Source organism: Pollicipes pollicipes, unplaced genomic scaffold (genome assembly GCF_011947565.3).
Source record: "Pollicipes pollicipes isolate AB1234 unplaced genomic scaffold, Ppol_2.1 Scaffold_4881;HRSCAF=5763_pilon_pilon_pilon, whole genome shotgun sequence".
Classification (NCBI taxonomy): domain Eukaryota; kingdom Metazoa; phylum Arthropoda; class Thecostraca; order Pollicipedomorpha; family Pollicipedidae; genus Pollicipes; species Pollicipes pollicipes.
Genome location: NW_023596576.1, coordinates 46,224,718 through 46,242,649, shown reverse-complemented (window position 1 = coordinate 46,242,649; position 17,932 = coordinate 46,224,718). Strand labels below are relative to the sequence as shown.

General features: G+C 51.7%; 1 protein-coding gene across 1 annotated transcript in view; it reads left to right on the top strand.

Annotated features, from left to right (window-relative positions):
- LOC119100471 (short transient receptor potential channel 3) overlaps positions 1 to 16,477 on the top strand; it is a 31,449-nt gene extending 14,972 nt beyond the window's left edge. The window contains exons 5-8 of the mRNA XM_037223563.1: positions 4,824 to 5,036; positions 5,406 to 5,570; positions 5,989 to 6,111; positions 16,364 to 16,477. Of these exons, the coding sequence (XP_037079458.1) occupies positions 4,824 to 5,036; positions 5,406 to 5,570; positions 5,989 to 6,111; positions 16,364 to 16,477 (615 nt within the window). The remainder of the gene's footprint in view (positions 1 to 4,823; positions 5,037 to 5,405; positions 5,571 to 5,988; positions 6,112 to 16,363) is intronic.
- Positions 16,478 to 17,932: the final 1,455 nt, after the last annotated feature.

The following is a 17,932-nucleotide window of genomic DNA, read 5'->3' as shown; positions in this document are numbered from 1 at the left end:
TGAAAAGCCCCGCTATATTACAAGGACAATGTGTGCATGGATTATTTTTGGATGCATTGATCATTACTCCTAAGATTTCTTGGCCGATCCGACCTTTGGCTGCCGGGATACATAGCGGGAACCAATCGTGATATCTTGACTACCAGGAACGTATGTGGGTGATGGGAAACAAACTTCATCTGTGCGCGAGTTTTTCGAACATGGGGTGAATCGCGTAAAGCCCAGACGGAAATCGGTCAGTGACCGCTCCCAACTCCCCCTCCCTCTTTATGTGCATGTGCGTGCTGGGTGGTGGCCGTTCGAAATGCCTGAAGAACTCCATGCTATCTACTGCAAAAACTGCAATCTTAAGCTCATCAAAATAGCGAGCATTAGAGCCTACGGTAAACGCTCCCACGGCGCTTACCAATTTCGTAATAAATAGTCATGCGTCAAAGCTACTGAGGCACATCAAAGCAGTAAAAAAGTTGTCCGGAAGCATCAAATGATGCATTATGCTGTATTTAGCCAAAACTCTGCCTACTATTACCTAAGCAATGGTTTTACGGGTTCCAAATTTTAGCCTCCAAATTGAAACAGCGGCTGAAGTGCAAGTTCGTTTTCCAAAGCTTGAAGGAAGTCGTCCTAGCTGCCACTGCGAGTGCCGAATCTCCCTAATTTCCTCTGTCACTCGTAAAAGCTGCTGCAATACTCTGGACTGTAACACTCTGCATCATAACTTCAAAATGCACCCAGTGAAACCAGTGGGCTGCTGTTTTGCCGCAGCAAAGGACTTTGCTTCAAGATGACTGAATTTCATCCAACATTTCTCAAAGCAAGAGATTCGACTAATGCATTAAATCGTCACTGTGGCTTACATTTTTGGCACATCGAGTGAATGCACTCAAGTTGAATGACTGCTGCTGGCCGTCGGCAACATAGGGCACGTGCGCCTCCCGCCGTCTGACTTGAAATACTCACCAGTGGCGACTGAGCGACCAGACTGTGACATCTGGACGACGCGAAAATGTGAAATTGCAATTTCTAAGGCAAAGCTGATGTTCGGCGAGATCGTGCACAAAATGACGGATGAATCTGCAAATACAAACCATGAATACGCGCATGCAACGGTGCAAACTTCGCCGCGAGCATTGCTACGGTTTCCAAAACAGCGTTTGTATTCTACACCGCTCTTTCCAAATACTGACACACCAGGATTGCCCGACGGTTACTGGTGCCGCCGTGCGTGACACAAGCTCGTGTTGGCCACATTAATTGCGGACGGTACGCTGACCGACGCTGGGGAATTGGATTCGCGCCTCTACACGCTCTGGCTGCCAAGATATGGCATCAAACGTGAAAAATCATCGAAACCGGGCCAATCTATCTCATTCGCTTCTGTACACCTGACATGTGACACTTGCGACCACACGTCTAGCATCACGCGGTTATCCATTTAATTCTCTACTGAGATGCACCAATGTCTCGTTGCTCCGACTCGTGGTTACCGGTGGCTGAGCCAGATGCTGAGCGGCCGCTTGGCTGTTCCGCGAGGGCGCATTTTTCCGCTGCCCCTGCAATGCGGATGAGCCAAAATTGCACCTTGCAGCACGTGCTACGCGCGTGTTGCAAGGTCGCATTGGTGCAAGGTACCAAACCCCAGCGGTACACAACGGCCATGATAAGCTATCGAATACACCAAACTACATACGTAGGAAACCAAACACAATACCGTAGGCCAAAATAAGTTGGCAACCCTTGATCGCAGATGTATGCGTCTTTCAGAGCCAAGAACCGCATTCGTGAAAAGCTAGCTGTAGATCTGGTTAGATATTAGGTATTTACATGCGAACTGCTTGCTCGGTGCGTTTTTAATTTTTCCGTTACGTTGACATAGAAAACGCAAAAAATCAATATTGAGAAACACGGCTTGAGGAACACGGATCAAAATTGTGGAACATGGATCAAAACCAAACAGTAATTTCGATGATGCAGTGACGTAACCAAAAGAAACCAGCGAACGGTGACGGTAAAGAAAACAACGATTGCAGTGGCGTATCTGGGGAGGGGGTGAGGTGCGTGCATGCGGTTGACACGGTCTCGTGCGCCGAACATGGACCTGTCCATTTTGAGGCATTTTTTGTTGGATCTCACTGACTAAACGGATGAAGACGTAAAATGAACTGAACTATGTAGGTAGATTTACTAGCCTCGACCCGGTGACTGTCCGATCCCTGAGGTGCGCTAGAAATCGGCCAGAAAGCGACCAATGCCACCTTGTCCAAAATCGATCTGGAATAGGAGATCTACCCAATGACGAGGCCTGAACCGAGAGGGGCTGGGTACTGAGAGTAACAAAATCGAGAAGTTCTGGTCATTGGTAGTAATAGCCGCTCTAATTTGCAACGTTTTTTTCAACGCTAACGTCATGCTAGCCAAAGCCGTAAGTCACTGCAAATCCACTCGCGCCCCCGTCTGAAACCTTCAGAGTTAGCCCCGTGGCCAGCCTATTCTCAACCAACGTGATCTGTGCATTAGCTCTCGAACGCTATATCAGTGAAACTCTGCCCGTTAAACTCCAATGAAAAGGACACTTTCCAACGTATTGATCCCACTAATTGGTATGACTTTCCAGAGGTGTCGGACTTGAATAGCCTTTTTGTGGGTTCATTAGCATGGCAGCTGGCAAATCTGACGCCTGTCACCGCACCGTTCGTGCCGTGTTGCACGAGACGTTTTACTGACACGTCACATCATTCAGTTGAGTTTCGAGGAACTTGCAGATCATCTCTCGTTACCAAATCGATAACACACATGTCAGTTGCTGACAATTGCACACCTGAAAATATGTCTTCAATCACCTCAGATAGGCGTTTCTTGGATGCTCAGTTCTGTTCAACTCGATTCACAAGATTGCATTCTTCCTGAACTACGCTTTCGAAATTAGCCCTCAGTACGTGCAGTTGAGAACCTTCACATCACACTCTAGTAGTTCCATCATTTCACCCAAGAGTCTTGAACTTCGTCTCGAAAGCGATAATTACATTTGGAGTGACAGCTGAAGTCAGTTCCTTGACTGAGGCGCTGACATGGGTATCCGTCGCACACATCCGGGATTTAGACACAATATATTGTCTGCTCTCCCCCACCTGGAATCAGAATGCATGCTTTTAAAAACTTTTTCCCTGTTAACGTCCAGTTCTTACCATGCCCGGCACCGATGGGTGCCGCTCGCGATGCTTGACTTGGTGAAGAATCGCGACTTGATTCACCAAGTCGAGCATCGCGACGCTTGACTTGCCGCGCAATATCGCGCTCGGTGAAGTCGTCGCCAGCGTTCTCAACGACGATAAACCGAGTCTCTGTCACATACCGCCCACCCTGGCTACATTATTACCAATAACAGCATCGCACGTGTCACTGCTGCTATCCCGCTGTGGCTGCCCATGGGCGCGCAGCCACACGCTGACCACTGCCTCCACAAGCCGAGGTGGCACGCGCACGGACACGTCTCATCGTTCTGATGTCATCCATGGTTTCCACCCATGAGGAGCCAGTGGTGGAAGGAATGATATGATATATGAAGAAGATGTATGAGCATAACTATGCCGCTGTGAATTGGCGGGAATGAGATGCGAGTAGCAACACAGACATGCTAAAAGCTTTTCTAAAATTAGGGCTCCTCCTTGGAAAATGCCGTCTTTACTTCGCTCTGACAATTCCCTCACAGATCTGCTTATAATGTATCGAACATATCTCCCACTAAAACGACATGGACTATGCAGGTGTCCTGCCCTTTTTCGCGCTACCGCCTGATAAGTAAAAGACCATTAGGCTGCATAACCTCCAAACGGTTCCGGCTGACCAAACTTTTCACATGACGTCTTCACTTCTTTATTTCCTTTTTCAAACATCGATGAAACGGCCCGCGCATTCCTGTCGGCCTCGTCCTACGCTTCCGCTTCGTGCTCCTAAAAACGCGTAGCGTTGGCACGGTCGGCGGGCGTCAGTTACCCCGGTAGCCGTCCATCGCAGACAACGGACCAATGGGCGCAGGGCCGCAGACGCCGGCGACTCCATCCAGCGGCTCGCTGTCAGCCATCTCCGCCGTCACAGCCGGGCGTGGAGCGACTTTATTGACGTCATCATCGCCGGCCCGCCCGCGCGCGGATAACACCGGTTCTTAAGCGTTCCGTTAGCGCGAATATAAAGAGACAGATGGGATCGTAAAGTCCGCAAAACACGCTGAAGTTTTCATTAGGCAGTTTCACCCCGGCGGAAAGATATACGGCAACTACAGACTTGTGTCCTAGGCCTGAGCAGGTTATGCCGTTCGCTCACCACTCAACTAGACTAGCTTTTTTATGTGGCATGCCATTCAAATGAGCCCACTTCCTTTTTCGCTGGCCAGTCAACTGGAGCGGCTCTTCTCTTGGCGCGCCAGTCAACTGAGTTCAGCCCGCGGACGGCCAGTCAACTGCGCGGACTCCTTGCCCCGCCCTGCGCCAAGCTTTCGATGGCGTATTGTATCGGGGATGGATTGTTAGCTCAAGCTGCTTTGAGATCGATACTCCGTGTTGGCGTAGCCTTTCGCGTGAATTCGTACGCTACTTAAACGGAGCTACGTAGTGTGCTGTGCTTTTGCTAACGGGGATGTGTGATAGCATCTTCCCAGTTTGGGGACTAATGGGCAGCCATAGATCTTTAGATCCGACGGATCTGCATACAGATCCGTGCCGTGGAGCTTCCCATCGAGGCCAACGGAAACCTGAGTGCCTGGCATGTTTGACCTGAGCTGTGTTCTGCCGCCGTTCGTGGGTTCGGACCAGTAGGACGTGCTGTAGCTGCTGCTCTCGCCAATGGAGCGGGCGCGGTTGGGGAAGCTGCGGCGGCACCAGGGGCAGATCATGCGGCTGTTGGGCCTGCCAACTGAGAACGACCCGAAAACGGCGGGGGCGAGCGCGCGCGCATCATCTGAAGAGGCCGGCCACCAGGTTTCGCACACCACTACCGAGTCAATCTTCAGTGGACAGTTGGTCAGCGTTGGGGAGTACCAGGTTTGCATGATCCGGGCGCGTCAGTTGGAGCAGCTCTCCAGCCTCTCGCTGCCTGTTGCTGAGGAAAACAGGCAAGCAGCGTCACCGAACGCCATCGCAGACGCCGACCGCGGGACGTCCGCCCCAAACGGCGCCGCAGTGTCGCCCGACCGTTTGGACGTCGGCAGACCGCCGGCGCGCTCCGGCTGGCTGTGCCGGGCGCTGACGACGCTGTCGGCCCGCTCCAGCTGGCTGAGCCGGGCGCTGATGACGCTGTCGGCCCGCTCCGGCTGGCTGAGCCGGGCGCTGACGACGCTGCCGGCCCGCTCCGGCTGACTCAGCCGGGCGCTGACGACGCTGTCGGCGCGGTACCTGGCGGCGCCCGGCCAGTGTAGCCGGCTCACCAGCCCGAGCCAGTACACGGCACCACAGCCACTCACTGCCAGCAGCCGGTTCGGGTGCGAGCGCCGCACCCAGCTGCGCAGCCGCCGGTTTGCGACCGGCCAGTCATACCGAGGACTCAGCCGAAACCCAGCCCAACGACCGGCCAGCCAGGTGGGAACCCAGCCGAAACCCAGCCCAGCGACCGGCCAGCCAGGCGGGAACCCAGCCGAGAGCCAGCCCAGCGACCGGCCGGCCAGGCGGGAGCACTGGTGACAAGGAGCCGGGCGGCGGCAACGCCTACAGCAGCGCCGGGAACCATCTGTTGGTGTACATTGCACCGCACAGAGATCATCGTGCACCTGAAGCGCTTCGAGGCGTGTAGCTTCAGGCTGCATAAGATGAACCGACATGTGCAGTTCAGCTGGAGGCAGGTCCTAGCGCTGTTCTGTTCCTACATCTTTTAAGACTTGCCACAGATGCGCCCTACGGCCTACGTGCGCATCCGAGATCGATGTGAGCACCCCATCGTTAATCCCGTCTTCCTCACAGACGCCATCGGTAATAGGTTCCAGCTGGCCTGTGCGCGCAGCTGCAATGCGTCGCACCGTCCGACACGTCGCCCACCCTGGAGCAGGAGTTAGGGCAGTGGCAGGAGCAGAAGCAGGAGCAGGAGTCGGTACTGGAGCCAGAGCCAGAGCGAGAGCCAGGGCCGGCACGGGGGATTCTGTTGGTTTCATGTGAGTGATGAGCATGTAAGAGGGGTTACGCTGACACAGTGCTCCAGGACCATACTACAAAACGTACATTTTGTTTACGAACGTATTTCCTAGGTGAGTTCGAGGCATTCCTTTGTGTCGCCGTGTTGTATTACTTGAAAGTAAACACATGTGTTTGGTTTTGTACCAAATTGTCCACGTCTTGTTGCTAGTTGTTATGTGCATTTGAGTGTTGAATGTGTGGTTAAAAGCTCCTCAAATGTTCATGGGAATATATATGAGAATTGACAAGATATGTTTATCCAATTAGGAGTAACTTACCCTGCAATTCTATGAACTAAGTAAAGGGAGGTGAGAAAACGACCCGGAGCCCACTGACCGAGCCTGGAAATTATGCCTAGTTTCAACACTGTACACCTCTTATCCATGCTATTCTCGATTATTGATTCTATATTACCAAGGCTACGACACTTCAGGTCACGAAATCTTTTGAGCTCCTAACATGCATTTGGCTTGAATGGCTTCGACTAATTACTTCAAATACGCTAGAGAAGTGTACTGACTGACATCGAACCAATGATATATATATATATATATATATATATATATATATATATATATATATATACACGAACAGAGGATTGGATTTCAGTTTTTGACATCGTTTCGAAGCACATCATTTGCACCACCTGTCAATGGCAAGTGACGAAGGGCTCGATTCGAGGGCCCGAACGGCCCGAAAGGCCGACTGGAGGTCGCATTCAGGGGCCCCGCCCGCAGAGCCATTAGCCATGAGCCGCAGGGCATATTAATGCCAGCCAGAGGGCCCTGCGCGCTGATCAGGTGCCCACTGAGTCGATCAAAGCGATCGACTCAGTGGGCACCTGATACAATGACGGGCCCCTGTGTCGGTCAGGGCCGCAGTGCCTAACGTGGTCCTGTGGTACCAAGTGGCCCCGAGTCGGAGCGGTGTTCGAGGAGCCCCGAAGAGGACCCGAAGGGTCTCTCGAGGCCAAAGATCGATGGCCCGTTTGGAAGACTGAAGGACCCGCAGGGCTGGCTGTAGGTCACATTAAAGACCCCACCCATAGGGCCGTGATTTCAAATGTCATTTAAAGGATCTCTTGCACCGATAGGAGTCCCTGAGACAAAGCGTTCCTCTATTTTGGCCAGAGATCACGAACAACGAACAGTCGGCTCCGTGTTGGTCCGAGCTGTGGGAGCCCATTACCCCAGCAGAGACAAGGCCGGGCCCGCGGTTTACATTGGTCGGGGCTCCTGTATCGTGTAGGGGCCCGCAGTGCCTAACAGGGTATTCTGTGTCGACAAGGGGCCTCGAATCGGTCAAGGGAAGATTGGCTTATCAGGGACGGGGACGGGAGCCCGAATGACAGAGGGTCTCTTGCGTTGATTGGAGCCCTCTGACGGTGACAGGATGCATGGCAGCTTAGGATGATTCCTCACATTGGAGCAATGAAGGGTCCTATGCCAGTCAGGGCCTCCAGTACCGAATGTTGGCCTCTCCAACCCAATTGCAGCATGAGCCCGTTAAGCCGAACTGGGGTCCATGTGCCAATTATTTGACCACCCGCGGCGAGCGGGGATGTTGTCGCGTTAATGACGGTTCAGACGTCGATCCGGGCCAGCTGCGCGGATCAGAAGGGTCCCCACGTCAGGGAGGAAACCAATGCAAAATGATGTATCCCTCCAAAGGTCTCCGGATCGGCCAGGGAATGCCGCCCGTACCGCCAAAATGACGGCTGAAGGAAACACCACGGTGGGACAGAATGGCTCTATAGTCCTTGACCAAGAACAACAATGTGCCCCGTGGTGCTATACTCCAGGAGGCCCTTTACCGGAAGGAAATGAGGTTCGATTAAAGTTTGATTCCCCGCAGTGTTTGTTTACCCTTCCCGCCAGGGTGACAGGCAGGCGACGCCATATAGCCTCAGCAGTTGAGTGCGTCGTAAAGTGTCAATGACAAGTCCGCAATCTCGGGGAGCGGTGGCCTGTGTTGTGGTTTTCGTAAAACCGCAGGCGTTGACCACTACAGGTGACGCCAGGCGGCGGGCGCCGTGCGTGTAACAACATAAAATCATGTTTCTAAATGTCTTTCGAAATTAACCCATACGGTTCAAAGATGACACTGAGCGAAGCGTTTTCCCCTACAGCTTTGAGGATGTCCTCTGGATACATTAACAGTCAAAGCAATAGCAAAAACAAATATTTTACCCTTCTGCTCCAAATTCCAATACCAGATCCTAGCACCAATTCATGGTGCTGTAAAGACCACAGAGGCTTAGTTTTCGCCCTGAATATCTTCCAAACCTACAATTTTGTATCCTCGAGCGTTCAAAGACTATTCTTTCAAGCACATCATTTTCGTCCACGTGTTGGCCACGGTCTAGTTTTACCCACGAGGCCGGCGATGCGCGGCCTACGGAGACTGCAAAGCCTGGCGTCGAGGTTTTTGTCGATAAGATATGTGAGCGCACATGCTCAAACCTACATTACGTAATTTGAATCACAAATCGATTCTGACTGAATGTTTATTATATCCAGACAAACATGATTTGTTTGAAAGCTTGTGGAAGAAAACTTGTGAGTTCAATTGGTTTAAAAAGAGCTCCACTAAGCAATTGTAAAATGAAGAGCGCAGGTGATTTATTTTATTCCGTCATTTAAGTGCATTCTTTTTCAGTTTAGTGACTACAAACATCAAGCAGACTTGATCTCGCGGCAAGGTCTGTCCGCTATTCCAGTTATAGATAGTAAGCATGTGATATGTATATATATTAATATGCATGCACATATTTATGCGCAATATCTTAGAATAACGTGCCTTCACTAACAAATGGGCCGTATCTGGCGATTTTTAAGCGGCGCCTATCACTATCATCGGTCCCCCTTCCCAAGCCCCCGGCTGCGCGCTTGCCTAACACGAACGGATTTGAAGGCCCTGCTCCCTACGTAGGTTCGCTGGGAGTTGTAAGGAAGCCCCTACACTGCCTGTTATTAAGTATGGAAGCGCATGTGCACACATTATGCCACGACTTGCCGCAAGGCGGAGCCACAGCCGCTACTGTCACCAGGCTGTGAAACAGGCTGCGTCCCCACCTTTCGTCCATCAGGATGCCTTATTTGTTACCTTCCATTCAGCCCCCCACATTTTACCATTATTTACTTGCACTGTCAGACTATTGGCATACCGGCAGCATTTTTTCAGCGTCCCCACTCATGAAAAAGCGACTCCCGCCTGCGCTTGGAGCGATGGATCAAGCGATCAGATGAACTCCAGTGTCGCTAACCTCGCAGACAGACCGCAGCGCAGTCCGAGGGACCTCAACGGGAGATGGAGACAGCGAAGCCCAAAAGTGCTCTTAGCCTGTACGCAATGGGGCAATCGAAAGGCCATCGGGAGGTCGACCTGCAGCCTTCGCAAACAAAGCGGCAGCGGTTATTCCCACGGATATCACGCTGCTTAGAAAAGCAGCTTGAACTAACATCCAAATCGTCGCGAGTTGACTTTGGAAGTAGACAAACACGAGGCCCATTTTCAATATGTCGGCAATTCTGCTGGTGGTAAGAAACGGTAGACTTCGAGACTCAATCAACGTTTCTGTTTTGTGGAAGAGCCCAAGCATTCAGCAAAAAACCCACCACAGATGGCCAGCGAGATCGGTAAACGGTGGGCCGAGCGTGAGCAAGCATTCTAAAACCATGACGAAGCCTGGAATTCTTTAACATGCTGGGCTGATCAGGAACCCAGGGATGGTTGAAGGGCTTGGCAGTGGTGCAGCCAAAACGGGTGAGACTTTTGAGGATGTGGTCCACCTGGAGATGGTAGGGGTCTCTGGCTGCCGGAGGTCTCCGTACGTTTTGACTGCTTAAGACGCCCGCAAAGCTTGTAAAGCATACGAGCCCTCAAACCATAAAAATAGCCTCCTTATCCTGAAAAGGTTGCCTGGATGGAACAACAGGGTCCCTGTAGCCCCTTGGCTGAAAAGGCCTTCTGCGCGGTATGCCCCAATTTGACCCCATCTTGGGTAAAATCCTGGCTAAGACGTGACATCTTTGTATATAAGTCTCAGTCCAACGCCGTTCCAGAGTGATTGACACACGATTCTGCGAACGCGATCCAATCATTTTGTTCCTTTGCTCCATGTCAGCACTCCTGACATGTGTTCTGACCACCCCATCGTCTGTCCAGATCGTTCACAAATCTGTCTGCATAGCACAGCCACGCTTGAGTCCATCTGTTTGCATGGTGAACAATCCCAAAGACGGGCGTGGATGGCTGTTTTGCTACCGAGGGCCATGCACAAAAGATCCTTTGCTACCTCCCTTCTAACTCCACGAAAATTAATGACTTATTGTCTTTCTGACTTAAATGCCATTTCATCGCCCTGCCCCTGGCACGACCATTGGTCAATTATCTTCGATAATTTCAAGTTTGGTAGTTATCGAAAGGACAATTCAGAGGGGGAGAGGTAACCCTGCCCTTCGAGAAGTACCACCCATCTCAAAAGCAAGAATCTTTAGTGTTGCACATTAACACATGACAGCCCACTTCGACCCGGTCGCCGAAGAGGAGGTGGGCCACCGGGATGTCCTAGTTTAATCGGAATGTGGAGTTAAAATGCAGCGAACTTCACCTCTGCACATACTGATATTGAAAGCGGAGAACTTTTCGCTCACAAAAGTGGACAGGGTAGAATCGAGTCACAAAATCTGATTATTTTTCTGAGGTTTTGGCATTCGCGCTAGATTTGCGCACCAAGGAGCGTAAATGGCGTGGTTGGTAATAGCGCTATATACAGTCTTCTGTTGCAGGTGTGCATTTTGGTTAGCACCGCCTACTTTGGCGGGGCTACCCGACCATGAACGGTGCTACCCAGAGAGATGATAATTATTAGAAATGAGGTGCAAACACTTCTAAAATTACTTATTGGTTGTATTGTAGTACACCAAAGCTATATTTCACGGTAATGAAGATCTCCAGAATCCCAAAGACCCCAAGATGTCTTAAGATGTGTGCTCTCTAGAACCCTCCGAAGTCTCTAGGACGAGAAAAGCACCTGAAGACATTAACCCGCCTGGGAAAGATATCGCTCACCACGTGCCATCTGTTTCGTCGGAACCTTAACTATGCATCCCATCCGTAAAGCTTTGCTACTTCCTTTAAAAATTCGCCCTCAGCCCCTCATCCACAATCTGTTGCATGATCTAACTCTGGGATTACAAGGTAACACTTTGTGATTGCTTAAACCGACTATCGCACCATGTCTTAATCGCCTCCTATTGGTCAGTCATCAGATCATTTCCGTAACACGTGACTAAGACTCGTTTCTGTTGGAGGTAGTACATAAGGCTGACCGTTTGTTAACATGCATGCCATTACGCTTACAGACGCGACGATGCAGGACTGCTGTCGGTTGTGGACATTGTGGCGTGGTGTGATTTTTGGTGAATGCAAGTAGAAGCTACAGACTGACAAGATTTCTCTTTGCCTAACTCGCGAGAAGGACTGGCGCCAGCGAGGTCGTCACCAGTAAAACCAGCACGCAAGAGGTTAGAAATCTGCTGCTACACGTGGCTCTCCTTGCCTACATCGCTTTCTTTTCCAGAATGCGCTGAAGCTTCGCCCAAACTTCTGACCGGGAACTTCTTGGGGCCCAAAACCCATGAAGAATGCTGTACAAGGTGGACATAGGAACCTGAAATTACGGCACGCTTGTAGCAGGTTTGGGTTGCCCCGCCCCGCCCTTAGGGATTGCCTAAAAGATGACGGCTCGTTAAAACCAAACGACCTTCTTTTCTGCGTCAAAAAGACAGTGATGTGCAACAGTTTTCAGGTGGAATTGAAGCAGCGTGTTTGTGCGCAGTTGCGCACCCGTCTACCATATGTTACGGCGTAACGAGAGAGAGGCGTTGGCCAGTACTGCTTGCGAATATGTCGAAAGACAGAAAATAAAGCACCTCCTCAATCACCAGAAAAAGCTTGCTGACCCGGACTCGGTGACTGACTTTCTGAAACGACATCCAAAAAGTTCGCTCAGAAAAGGCCAAGAGTGCAGTTTGGCAAGGCTAGAAGTTGCCGACAGGAGCAATGTGCGGAAATTTCACGACAACCTCGCTCGCGCAACATCAGAGCCTGGACTGAACCCCTCTCACAGGGTGTTCAATATCGATGAAACTGGTCTGAACCCTGTGCCTGAAATCCCGAACGCGCTGGCTAAACGAGGACAACGCAAGGTCAGCCAAATTACGGCAGCAGAGTGGGGTAAGCTGGCGACGACTGTAGGATGCACCAAGGGGCCGGGCGTGGCAGCCCCACCAATGATGATCTTCGGTAAAAGAAAAAAGGTCAAGGGACCAACTAAGGACACTTCCGTTAGAAACAGGTGCCGTCAGCGACAACGGCTGGATCATCTCCGGACCTTTTGTGGAGTGATTCTAGCGCTTTGTCGAGCGTACTGCTCCAGAGCTTGAGAGAAGCGTACTGCTGGAAAGGGATAGCCATAACAGCCATGTCGGTCTGAAAGTCATCGCCCTAGCGCGGAAACACGGGGTAGACAAAGTAACCACACCACCACACTGCTCACACGTTCCGCAGCCTCTCATCCTGACAGTATTCGGGGCTCTCAAAGTAGCCGGGGCCAGACAGATGAAGTTCTTCAGTGACATTCACCCACGTCGAAAGATCACAGGCAGAGAGATGGGTGATGCGTTCTCACAGGCCTGAAGGCATCCTTCAGAACCCGGATAGCACCATTAGTGGTTTTCAGACCAGTAAAATCGTGCCGTTGAAAGGAAATGTTTCACATTTGGAGATATTGAAAGCAAGCATCAGATATGATAAAAAGCTCACTTATAACTATTGGTATACTTCCTAAGTGGTAAAGACTACTTTAGACAACACATTTGTCTGCTAAGTACATACGTTCCTCAATGTACAATGGTTTGTTCACGTTATCGTACCTAGTACAACATTGATTGACAGTCCATTGACGGCCGTTATATCGGGAAATCGCGCTAACGAACGCCAGATATGAACACCTCGGCGATTATATTTTTTGGCCTTGATCGTCACGTGGCTCATAGAATGGCAAGATTTGAATGACGTTATAATGACGTCATGAATGCCAGGGTGATTTTGAAATGCTCTCCCCGATATACCACTCCCCATTTTCGCGGGCCTGTAGCTAAGAAACCTTAGGGGCGAATGTCTTAAGAAGGGCAGGATCGTGAGCAGCACTGAAACGTCTTCAAGATGGCTATTTCAGTTCAAAACCCCATATCAATGTGGAACACTCCCTTTAACCATGACCGCGTCCTGGAAAGCCCAGAACACATCCGTGACAGACATTCAGACACATCTGTGCTTCAACATAGGTCGGTGGAAGAAGGTGCTAAAGAGCGCGTGGAGTGTGATGAGTGGCAAAACACCCCGGCATCGTTCGCACAGCACGGAACTCCGATTTCGTGATCCCACGATGTGTCGCCAGATTCGAGAAAACAGCCCATGGTCCAGAAAGGGACCTCCTGAACTTGGTCTACGAATGGTCCAATAAAGTAATCCATACAAGTTCTGACCCTTTGCAGGAAAGGGGATCCTGATTAAAAAATGCATCCTCATTAATGAAGGAGCCTCGTGATCTAGCAACTAAAGCTCCTCATTCTTGGGAGAGACGTCCTGATCGAAAACAGGGGCTGCTCTTTCACAAAGGGGCTTCTCAATCCAACAAATGGGAAGTCTGCACCTGGCAGATGGTCGTTTGATCTGCAGCAGAAGCTTTCTAAGTCGCGACTGGGATTAGTGGTTCAGAAATGGTATCTTTTTATTTAAATGAAGGCCCTCATAGCTATGTCTTAGCATTTCGAATGAGAGCAAACAGGTCTAAAAAGACCTCCATATACAAATCGGCTTCTTCATCCAGAACAAAGTCCTCCTGATCAATACAGGGGGTTTCCCAACCAAGGAAATGACCTCCTTTTCACAAACGCAGGCCTCCTCATGCAGAAGGGTTTCATATATAAAAAAGAATCCTTCCGATTCACAAAGGGAACCTCAAAATACAGAAAAGAGCCTTCTCATCTCAAAACTGGACATCTTGATCTGAATCAGCCGCCATCTGATTGGGCTGTGACTCACCCTTTGGACTACAAAATAACTAAACTGAATTTGTTTATGATATTCTGTTTGTGATGCAGTTGCACTTACTTGTGCTCGTGAAACAAATTACTAATCCTCTACATTAAAGGTTTCTAGAGTATAACCAATGAAAGTATTCTTTTAAAATGTCCTTCAAGAGTGGAACGCTCCCTCTAATAAAAAAGATGTCAGAGACCCGCGAACGCTGCCGTTGAAACCCAGTAATAAGACCTTAACCTAGACTGTGTCGACAGTTAGTGCAGAATTATCTGTGGGAGCCGAAATGATGGAGTGACGTCACGACGGACAGACTGGCGGGCTTGACTGACCAAGACTTTCGTCCGAACCAGTTTCGAAAGGGGACCGCAGCAATGTCATCGGTGATTGTGATACTACATGGCGCACTACGAAAGAAAATGAACGCCGTTAACCTGCAGACCTGCCAGTGCGCTAGTTACATAAGTGAAGGCTATCAAGTTTGTTAGTTCTGGACTGGGTCCTGGCAGGGACCATGGTCCGATCAGGCAGTCCGAGGCAGCATGTCAGGGCCCAGGACCAGGGACGGTAACATCGGCGGACGAGAGGGGACGGGGGGCGAAGGCGGCTTGGATCGGATACATATCATCTTAGGTCCATTCTTGTCACGTGCCGCATGGAAGAAATGGCCCACGATGACCCACGATGTCAATTGTGGGCCTGGACCTCGTCCTACCTGCGACGCCGTCCCCGCCCAGGGCTCTACCGTAGAATTGGTGACACCGTCTCCGCCCGGGGCTCTTCCCTACCACGGTTAACACCGTCCCCGCCCAGGGCTCTACCGTAGAATTGGTGACGCCGTCCCCGCCCAGGGCTCTTCCTCATAACTGGTGACGCCGTCTCCGCCCAGGGTTCTTCCCGACCACGGTTAACACCGTCTCCGCCCGGGGCTCTTCCCTACCACGGTTAACACCGTCCCCGCCCAGGGCTCTTCCTTACAACTGGTGACGCCGTCTCCGCCCAGGGCTCTTCCCTACCACGGTTAACACCGTCCCCGCCCAGGGCTCTTCCTTACAACTGGTGACGCCGTCTCCGCTCGGGGCTCTTTCCTATCACCATTGACACCGTCTGCGCCCAGGGCTCTTCCCTATCACCGTTGACACCGTCTGCGCCCAGGGCTCTTCCTTATAACTGGTGACGCCGTCTCCGCCCAGGGCTCTTCCTTATAACTGGTGACGCCGTCTCCGCCCAGGGCTCTTCCCTACCACGGTTAACACCGTCCCCGCCCAGGGCTCTTCCTTATAACTGGTGACGCCGTCTCCGCCCAGGGCTCTTCCCTACCACGGTTAACACCGTCCCCGCCCAGGGCTCTTCCTTACAACTGGTGACGCCGTCTCCGCCCAGGGCTCTTCCCTACCACGGTTAACACCGTCCCCGCCCAGGGCTCTTCCTTACAACTGGTGACGCCGTCTCCGCCCAGGGCTCTTCCCTACCACGGTTAACACCGTCCCCGCCCAGGGCTCTTCCTTACAACTGGTGACGCCGTCTCCGCTCGGGGCTCTTTCCTATCACCATTGACACCGTCTGCGCCCAGGGCTCTTCCCTATCACCGTTGACACCGTCTGCGCCCAGGGCTCTTCCTTATAACTGGTGACGCCGTCTCCGCTCGGGGCTCTTCCTTATAATTGGTGACGCCGTCTCCGCTCGGGGCTCTTCCTTATAATTGGTGACGCCGTCTCCGCTCGGGGCTCCTGCCGATCATCATCTGAGGCGAGACGCCTCGGCATCCGCTTGTACTGACAACATGGCCACCGGCGGCTGAGCAGCTTTTGCTCACGCTGATGTTGTCGGGCAGCGTGCTTCCTGAAATGGAACGAACGGCGTTGTGCAGCATCGATGCGTTCCGAAAATTACGTGTCTTGATGGCATCGCTTACGGGAAGTTCAGTTAATCACCTTTTCATCGAAAGAGTAAGACTCACAGTTTAAGCTACGATGGCGTGCCGCGGTTCAAAAGGTGATACCTTTGTTACTGCGATGCTCATTCCGTAATCGTGCGCCTGTTATAGGTCAGCGCATCCGCGTGTCTGGCTAATGCATGAGGTCTGTTGCCGACAGCCGGAGCCGGGTCGGATTCCCGCCAATCCGGGGCCTCCGTGCGCGGCCTGCCTGATCTCCAGCGTCTGCAGCGCGCCGCGCCAGCCTGACGCGGATGCCTCGCTCTCGGGATAGACCAACAATGGCCGGCCAGCATCCGGGGCGACCGAGCAGACGGGCCGACGCGCACCCTCCTGCAAGCTGGCGTCCGGCCGAAGGCTATTTGGCCGCTCCTTGATGGCGGCTCGTTTCTCGGGCGGCTCGTCTGCGGGCAACGTGTGATCATCACGCACGGCGAGCGCACTGTTCAGCTCGGACGAACTGTGCCGGAAAAGGCCGCTAATTGACAGCGATGAGCCGGCGGCAGCACTAACCATTGGCGGGAGCTGGAAGAAAGGAACGGCCTTTTCGTTGGTTGAATCAAATGTTTGGTTTGATCGTGATTGTTCAAAGTGTGATTAGTCGTCAATGGCATAAACGGAATCGTGAAAATTTCGGAAAGGCATGCGAAAAGCATTCCAATATAAATGCATGTGTAAAAATGGTGCACTGTTTAGAAGGACAATGCAACAAATCACCGTCAGAAACAACTTAAAATCAATTCGTTTATATTGTAGAGCAGTTCAACCTTCAGAGCTCTTGTTTTTCTCTTTGTGATTGTATGTTTTTCCGCAATTTTAAACCGAACAGGGCCTAAGGTTAGGGATCAAACATGTGCCTGCTTCCAAACGCTTGTTTCTAGTTACCCTTTGCTCCTTTATGCAAACGAAACCGGGACAACATTCCTTCTGTAAAGAGCCAGGAAAAAATATCACTCTATAGTTTAAACAATTCCACTAAATGATTCGATACAGTTGGTCACTCAAACCTTCTCCGAAAGTCGCAACTTAACTGCATGCACATAACCCAATGGTTTGATGCTCTACCTTTCAGGGCATATGCAGAGCATATTTCATATTTCACTGCACATTTCAGGGCATTTCAGCCGCTGAGCTGAAGCCAGATTTCAGCCCCGCGACCGGCCGCTGACAATCCTTCACAGCATCAGAAGTACAGGTGAGCCCACGTGCCCCGCCGCGTTGTTTTGTATGAGCCGCGGGCCATCAGACCACGACGCTCGGACTACGGTCCACTCGGCCGGGAACCCTCGCAGCCGGCCTCGTGTCCGCGGCTTAACCACCGGAGCCGAAAACTCTCGCAGCCGGCCCCGTGTCTGCGGCTTCACCACTGGAGCCGGAAACCCCCGCAGCCTGCCTCTTGTCTGCGGCTTCACCACCGGAGCCGGAAGCCCCCACAGCCTGCCTCGTGTCCGCGGCTTTACCACCGGAGGCGGAAACCCTCGCAGCCTGCTTCGTGTCCGCGGCTTCACCACCGGAAAAGGCGGTCTCTTAATCGCACCACCTAATTATTATGACCTGTTGCGCGTGCATGCCTTGGTGGTTGTGCACGTGTTGTTGGTGTCGCATGCCGTATTGGCTCGCATGGCGGCTGCTTGCTGCGTGCGGTCGGGCACGCTCTCGTTGCTGCATGCTGCGTACCCTTGCGCTTGCTCCTAAGGCTGCGTGCTGTGCATAGCTAGTTGCCAGCGAA